The 8,068-nt window shown below is 39.0% G+C and overlaps 1 protein-coding gene across 5 annotated transcripts in view; it reads left to right on the top strand.

Moving 5' to 3' along the window:
- Taok1 (TAO kinase 1) overlaps positions 1-6,284 on the top strand; it is a 72,464-nt gene extending 66,180 nt beyond the window's left edge. For all 5 annotated transcript variants that reach the window (XM_021178413.2, XM_029483184.1, XM_029483183.1 and 2 more), the window contains one exon: positions 877-6,284. In XM_021178413.2, coding sequence (XP_021034072.1) covers positions 877-1,338 — 462 coding nt within the window. In that variant the 3' untranslated portion in view covers positions 1,339-6,284. The remainder of the gene's footprint in view (positions 1-876) is intronic.
- The last annotated feature ends 1,784 nt before the right edge of the window (positions 6,285-8,068 follow it).

Here is an 8,068-nt window from a genome sequence, read left to right as displayed (position 1 = left end):
GGGTCCTTTCAGCAAAATCTTGCTAGTGTATGCAATGGTCTCAGCGTTTGGAAGCTGATTATGGGACACTCTTAAGATCTGAGTTGTCCATGAATCCATCATTCATGTTCTCACCAGTATTAAGCAGACTCAGAAAGAAAACCACAGAAAATGCTACAGGAAAAACTCTTGAGAAGGAAATGAACCATGTACCACTGACTCACTCAGCACCAGGAGAAGCTGGAGATAAGCAAGCAGTGAGCATACCTGCCATGCAAGGACTTTATCACGGCCTGAGGGCATCCAGACAGTAAAACACAAAGCTTTGATCTCAGCCCTTGGGATTTGAAGGCAGGAAGATAGGAGTTCAAAATCATCCTTGCCTGTATAACTTTGAGGCCAACCTCAGCTATATAAAACCTGTGTCAGTACAACCAAAAAGAATATAAAGCTATTTGAAGACTATTGAATTATGAGAGGAGGAATGCTAGCTCCATTTCTGTTTTTTTGTTTTGTTTTGTTTTGGTTTTTGGTTTTGAGAGAGAATAACAGGTGCAGACAAAGAAGAAAAAGAGCCCACCAGTGGTGGTATACAACTTTAATCCCAGCATTGAACAGGCAGAGGCAGGCAGATCTCTATGAGTTTGAGGCCAGCCTGTTCTACCCAGTTAGTTCCAGGACAGCCAGGGCTACACAAGAAGACCTGTCTTGAAAAATCAAGGTGGTGGTGGTGGTGGTCGTGGTGGTCGTGGTGGTCGTGGTGGTGGTGGTGGTGATGATGATGATGATGATGGTGGTGGTGAGAGTCCATAAAATAGCTGTTGATTTTCTTGAGTAGGTATTGCTGCTTCAGCTGAAATAAAATGATCTTTTTGCTCCCTTTTCCTATCATGACAGATTGAAGAAGAGATGTTGGCTTTGCAGAATGAACGCACAGAACGAATACGTAGCCTGCTCGAGCGTCAAGCCAGAGAAATTGAAGCATTTGACTCTGAAAGCATGAGATTAGGTTTTAGTAACATGGTCCTTTCTAATCTCTCCCCTGAGGCATTCAGCCACAGCTACCCAGGAGCTTCTAGTTGGTCTCACAATCCTACTGGGGGTCCAGGACCTCACTGGGGTCATCCCATGGGTGGCACACCACAAGCTTGGGGTCATCCGATGCAAGGTGGACCCCAACCATGGGGTCATCCCTCAGGGCCAATGCAAGGGGTACCTCGAGGTAGCAGTATGGGAGTCCGCAATAGCCCCCAGGCTTTGAGGCGGACAGCTTCTGGGGGACGGACAGAACAGGGCATGAGCAGAAGCACGAGTGTCACTTCACAAATATCCAATGGGTCACACATGTCTTACACATAATAATTGAAAGTGGCAATTCCGCTGGAGCTGTCTGCCAAAAGAAACTGCCTACAGACATCATCACAGCAGCCTCCTCACTTGGGTACTACCGTGTGGAAGCTGTGCATATGGTATATTTTATTTGTTTTTGTAAAGCGTTATGTTTTGTGTTTACTAATTGGGATGTCATAGTATTTGGCTGCCGGGGTTTTTGTGGTTGGCTTTTTGTTTTTGTTTAACTTTTGGAAAAATTTTAAAGTGATAATAGATAAGTATTTCATGTATGTGGCAAAAAAAAAATTGGCTTAATTAGAAGGGGTATTATCTGAACAATATAAAAACAGAATGAAGCAAGCTAATCTGAATCATCACTTTAGGGTATCCATAGCCTAAGAAATCTGTCAGAAGATCTAAAGCCTTCCTTCATATTCCAATTCTGTGAGTCCCTGACAGCAGGCAGCATCCATACTGAAGCACATTCTTACTGAAGTACACCTCCACTCCTCACCAGTGGGGTTTCTTTATTTATGAATTGATCTGATTTCTCAACCTCATTTGAACTAAAAAACAGAAGACCATGAACATTAAAAGATTGCATTTACCTTTTCAGTGGTAGAAAATCATTTAGTTCTTTGCTATAAATGCTTCAGAATTTTGTCAGATTTTGTAGGTTGTATCATCGTAAGATGGAGTTGCATAAGGAGATCATAAGCTGTGTGGCTATTGCACTAACAAGCCTGTGAGCTTCCAGAGGGAAAAACTAGAGGGCCAGAGGGGCCCCTGAAAGTTCCTTTGACAGGGATGCTCAGCAGGGAGGAGGGAAAGCCTGTATAGCTAGCCTGACATTTTGTTTCTTGTACAATATTTCATCTGACCCAAACTTAAGACTCCAAACAGTACCTTTGCTTTGTTTGTACAAAAGTGAAGACCTATAGCCAACACAAAGCAAATGCCAGAGGTATTGGATGATGCCATATTTGAACTGCCATCTATTAGAATATTCATCACACTACATAGACATAATTTTATTATCCCCTTTTTAGTTTATGGGATTTCCTGTTTACAGGTAGCAATAGTCAATTATTTAACTACTTAGTTGCCACCAGGAGTCACTGAGCCAATGACTACCAGCTGCTGACTAATCTTCACACTGTAGTTATTGCTTCATTTGCAGGTCCTCTGTGCTTAATCGCTGTTTTTTTTTTTTTGCTGTAGTACCTTATGAATTCTTAATTCATTGAGACTTAGTGACCATCTGGGTCTATGTTAATATCATATAATAGCAAATTCATTTCAGAAGTCTCTAGCTTTAGTGCTAAAATACTACTGAGAAAGAAACTAGGTAGTTTGGTGAATGAAAGAAAACAAAATTTGAAGATATTATTTAGTGGTCAAGGACCACTAATATTTGGGGAGTGTGTGTTGTCTGTTCTTCAATGAAGGATCAATCCAGTGTTCTTCATCAATTAATACCCATTGCTTGTGTGGCGCCTTGAGTTGGTGGTAGACTAGGGCCAATGCCCTCTTTAGTGAGAGACCAGAGGTTTTGTATAAGTTATTGTCCTGCTCCCTTTTCAGCTGTCTTGAAGAGCTCTTGCTACTAACTCTGGGTCCTGCTTTTCATTTAGGTAGATGGTAAGCATTCTCTTAATCATAATTAGAACAAACTAGTGACCAAATTGTCATCTGCTACTATGGAAGTTCTTGGTTTTCTTAACCACGCTTTATGTCTTGTCCAGGTATGTCAGTCCAGTTTCCATGACGTACCCCCTTCAGAAGTTTCTGACATTGGTTTGAGGATTTCTGACACTAATTAGATCAGGGTGTGGTAGCAAATGCCTATAATCCCAGCATTTAGGAGGCAGGGATAGGAATCTCAGGTTCAAGGCTGCCTTCAAGTGTCTCAAAAAAGAAAGAACAAAAGAAAGGTAGATGCTATTGTATAGGTTCTTTGAAAATCCAATAGAAGGTTAATAGTATTCTCACACACACTTCTAGGCAGGGTTTTAAACATATTCCCCATCAGTTTTTAGGTTAACATATACTTGCTATAGCTAATGAAAAGGACTTTTCTTTTTTCTTTTTCTTTCTCTTTTTTTCCTTTTTCACTCAAAATACTATTAAGGAGTTTCTCAAGCAAATTGAAAATTCTATATGTTTTGAGGAAATAGGGGGAAGCTTTAGAGTTTAATAGGATATTCAAAACTATAAAAGAATATCATCTTAAAGACTATTCTGGCAACTACCTGCTACCAGAAGGTTAGATTGAGAAAGCAGATCCGATATATGCAAGACATTTCTTCAAACTCTAAACTACTACCAGAAACACATTTATCACCCATTGTGAGAGTCACTTGGTCAAATTTAGTTAATGAGTCCATTTTGATCATAATGCACTCACACTAGTGTGATTGAATACTGACTGTCCAGTCTGTCTGTCCAGTAAGGATTTCTGCCCCCATCTAATTGTGTGTCACCCAGTTTTTCCATGTAGGTCATTATACCTGGATGATACCATCAATTTAGTTACAATGCATGTAGTTTGCACAATGATTAAAATGAATAGGTTTGTGTTTGTAGCCTATAATAACTCTAGTTGAATCATGTACACAGCAGGAGTGGTCACAGTAAAAACTGGTAGCAGGAAAATTTGAAAGGGTTTGAAATGCCCTGAAATCAGGGCAAGTACTTAATGGGGGAAAGAAAGCAGAAATGTCAACATTTGACCAAATTAACACTACCTCCTCCCCAGTTGTTGGTATTCACTCATTATATGTGTGTTTAAGAGGATGAGAGCATGGCGAGCTTGTAGCACACCAGAGGTTGTAGACCTATATCTGGTATCCAGAACCTGACAGGGAAACAGTTCTTGGTCCCCCTTTTTTGGGGTCAGCATTTTAAAAATGCAAAGCCTATATGTTGAGACATTGTATTCCTAATTAGGTTCTCTGTCCTTTGCACATAACTTTCTTTTAAACTTAGTTCTAACCCTAAATTTTGACATCAGAAAGTGTTTGCACTGTATAAACAATGTTAGCTGAAAGCATGTTTATTTTTTAAAGAGCTTCTGCTCTTCTGCACATTTCCATATCTAGAGATGGATAGTCCTGAACTTGACGTCACACCCACAGGTGAAACAGCCTGAAGTCGAGGCCTTGCTAGTGAATGGAGCTTTGTACATAGTCATTGTGATGTCTGGGCTGCCTGGACACCAAGTAGACAGAACACTAAAGAAACTGTCCTGGAGACCCATCCTGCTACTAAGACATCTTCTGTACATCATTTTCAAACATTGAAAACTTTCAGATCATAAGGCAGAATTCAGTAATTTTGTGCTTCTGTTAATGTCTAGCATTTTAAACATAGAATAACATTGTTTTGGACACTGGAATAATATGATTTATTTTCACCTGTAAAAATGACTTCATTGTACTTGAACACCTTTGCATTTCTCCATTTGTGCCATTTACAAGTGGAAATAAATTTTATTATACCATGATCTACTGGCGTTTTAAAACTGTTAAATGTGCACATTTTGGGTATAGCTATTTTCACTTGTATGTATATATTGTATATACATATAAGGGTCTATATGTGTGTATAGATGGATTGGTATAACTCATTCTAAAAGTATCTGCCAGGGCTCAAGTTTTATTGTTCCTGCCCCACCCCATGTTACAGCAAGACTGTGTCTTACAGAGTAAGTACTCGGGTGATACTTAGGGAAGGAGATGAGTAGATGCAGTCTTTTTGCCCCTTAGCACTTGTATGAGTGAGGAGAAAGTTAGGTAAAGATTGAACCTATAAATTACAGTGCAGTAAACTGTGCTAGGGAAGGAGTCAGTTACTGTTTAAGTTTGTTTTACAATGCAATAAAAGATACAAGCTGCAGAGAAAAATAAACTCTGCAAAGAACACTGGTAATAATCGTTTTGTAAAGGTTAAGAAAGCCACTGAGTCACAGTCTTCATGGACTTTTGGGGTTTCTTAGTGTTGGACTTTTTGGGTTTCTCATTTACTTTTTCTCTTAATACTAATACTTATGTGTTTCGCAGAGTATCAAAACTGCCAAGAAGGGAATTTCAACTAAAACATATCTAAGGTTCCTAAACTGTAAAATGAGAAGGAGATGATCACTGGGAGAAAAGCATACTGGTTTGAAGGGAGGGCTGTCTCCTTTTAACTTCTTGTTGATAATAGCAAGTTCTTTATGCACCTTCTACCCCTTCTGAGCCACTACTATTCAAGCAGAGATTTGGTCTAACACAACATGCCTTTCTTACTTTTGCTTCTTTTCTTTTGAGACATGTACCCTTTCTGATTGGATAATTGATGTTTAGCCAAGGCTGGCCTTAAAATACTAGTAATCTTTCTGTAAGCTCTCAAGTACTGGGATTACAGGCATGAACCACCATGCCTATAGCCACAGCAACCCATTCTTTTGGAGGTTTTATAGTTCTCCATTTGTCTCATGTTCCGAATGTGAAGTGTCCTAATGTGTATTAAAGTCAGAAAATAATATATTTAAGGTATACTAAGTATGAATCTGCTATGATGAAAGAAATTCTCACTTCTCAAATAGTCTTCTTGTAGGGAGCATTGGGCTGTCATCTTTGAGCTGCTTATCAAAATGCAGATCATTATTGCATATATGCAAATTCTGTTTTATTTTATCCCTAATAACAGAAGTCTCCCTTCCATGGTTTCAGCATTGCCTTTTTAAAAAGGCACTCACCCTGAGTTGTTAAGAACTGGAACTGTCCCACCCTCTGCTTCCTTAAAGGATGAAGAGTGTGCTGTACACTCAGCATATGTGCCTCTTGTATGCAAGGACTACTGATTGAAGTCTGTTTTGCTGTGTCTGGTTATGTTGTCTGCACTTTTATGAAATCACTACAGTAGATCTACGTTGGAAATAACTATCAATTTGTAAAGAAATTTTTATTAAACACTGTAGAAAAAGTGAAGCTGAGAACTCTTTTGTGCATTTATATTTCCTACTGAATTCTGGTAGCCCACTTTTAATGTTGTATTGACTTTTTTTTTCCTCTTTGATTATATTCAGATTTCCAAACAAGTGCTGGCCTTCAGATCATAAGTATAAGAAATATGCATCATATCTGCCTATTGCAGGCTTCTGAAACTTGCACTGCCCATCCATGCAAAAATAAGTATCTTAAATAAAAGCAGAGAGCAAAAACTGGGGAGCCATGTACTATGTCACCACATCTGTTAACTGTTTCCTGCAATCTAAACTGAAGTGTGTGTGTGGGGGTGTGTATGTGTATTGGGGGGTTTGTTTTGCTTTGCTTTTAAATATACAAGGGGTTCTTCTTTAAATAGAGGAAAAGGTTAATCCTCTCCAGCAGGATGCCCACTGGATATATTAACATCTGTAGGTAGTTGGAAGTGTAGAGAGAAGAGAAGGTAAGACTTCTCAGTGAATGGAAGGGTGTCTTGATGCTCAAGAGTCCCCGCCCCCAAAGTACGGGTAATTCAGCCTGCACAGTTTCCTTTCACTCATAGTTTCACAATTATGAGTGAAAAATCATGTAATTATCTGTAAATATGTAGCTAACAAATTGACCTAGTTTCTGTACTTTTTTGGTTTTGTACTAAAGTTTATAGGTCTGTGCCAGCTAGAGAGGAGTTGCTGTCATTGCGAGCCGTGCTCTAGCATACAACCCTGAAACCATCCTAGGTGACGTTTTAGAATTAATACTTAAGTGTTGGTAAATGGGGACATGGAGCTTAATCATTGGTCAGGTTTGAAATCTTTTGAAGCTAAGTAATTTTATTTAATATGATTACATGTCGTCAGTCATGAGTGAGGTGTAGGGAGTCTCCCTCCCCAAGTGGCCATGTTTACAGAGTGTTGTCTACAAAGTGCAAGTGTGTTAATGTTTATGTAAATTATGCAGGTGATAACTTTATGGTTTGGGACTGTTTATGGGCTCTTTTAAGTGAATTTTCAAATGAAATGAACTATGCTTATTGCTGGCACATTGATCCCATTTCTGGAACATTTCCTACTTCCAGAATTCCGTATGTTCCTTAGACATTACCCCCACTTAACCTCCCTTCCTCTGATATGCCTTGTAGCTAAGATTTAAAAGACTGTTGAACATAGATGAGGGGTATGCATTTCTTAAAAATCCATGAACCCTCAATTGTATGCTTTCAGTATTGTGTTATATGTTTCTATGGCAACTTTGAAGTCAGTGGTTTAGAAATGAGATACCAATGTTAATGAAAAGTATGTACTCTTTGCTTTTGCATGGCTTGGCTTAGTATCCAAGGTATATTAGAGCCACTTGAAAGCATGAAGACCAGTTATATGGAAACAGGTTTCTCTCAGTGGCACATTTTGCTTTTTCTTAGCCCTCAAATACATTGCCTCGGCATGAACATTATTGTTAATATAAATTGCACATGGTCATCGAGTGAATTATAAAATTTTGAAAAGATGCAGCTGCCCAATATTAATAGTTTTGGTTGGTCTCTATCTCAAATACCAGTGTAGGTATTGGAACCCTTGTAGCCCTTTTTGGGATCAAACAGGTATATGGATTTATCAAGGAGGGCATTGGCTGCCCCTGGGGTATTGCCACGCTGTTGTCTTTGCTGCCCGTTCACTCCATGTGCTGTTGTCCTTCCTTCACTTCATACTCTCAAAGAAACCATCACCCTTTCTTCCTTTTTTTTTTTTTTTTTTTTTTTTTTTCCACATTAAATGGGAATTGGTATGTCT

The sequence above is a fragment of the Mus caroli genome, chromosome 11, assembly GCF_900094665.2.
Source record: "Mus caroli chromosome 11, CAROLI_EIJ_v1.1, whole genome shotgun sequence".
In the NCBI taxonomy this organism is placed as follows: domain Eukaryota; kingdom Metazoa; phylum Chordata; class Mammalia; order Rodentia; family Muridae; genus Mus; species Mus caroli.
The sequence above is the reverse complement of the archived record's forward strand: the minus strand, read 5'-3'. Positions and strand labels throughout refer to the sequence as shown.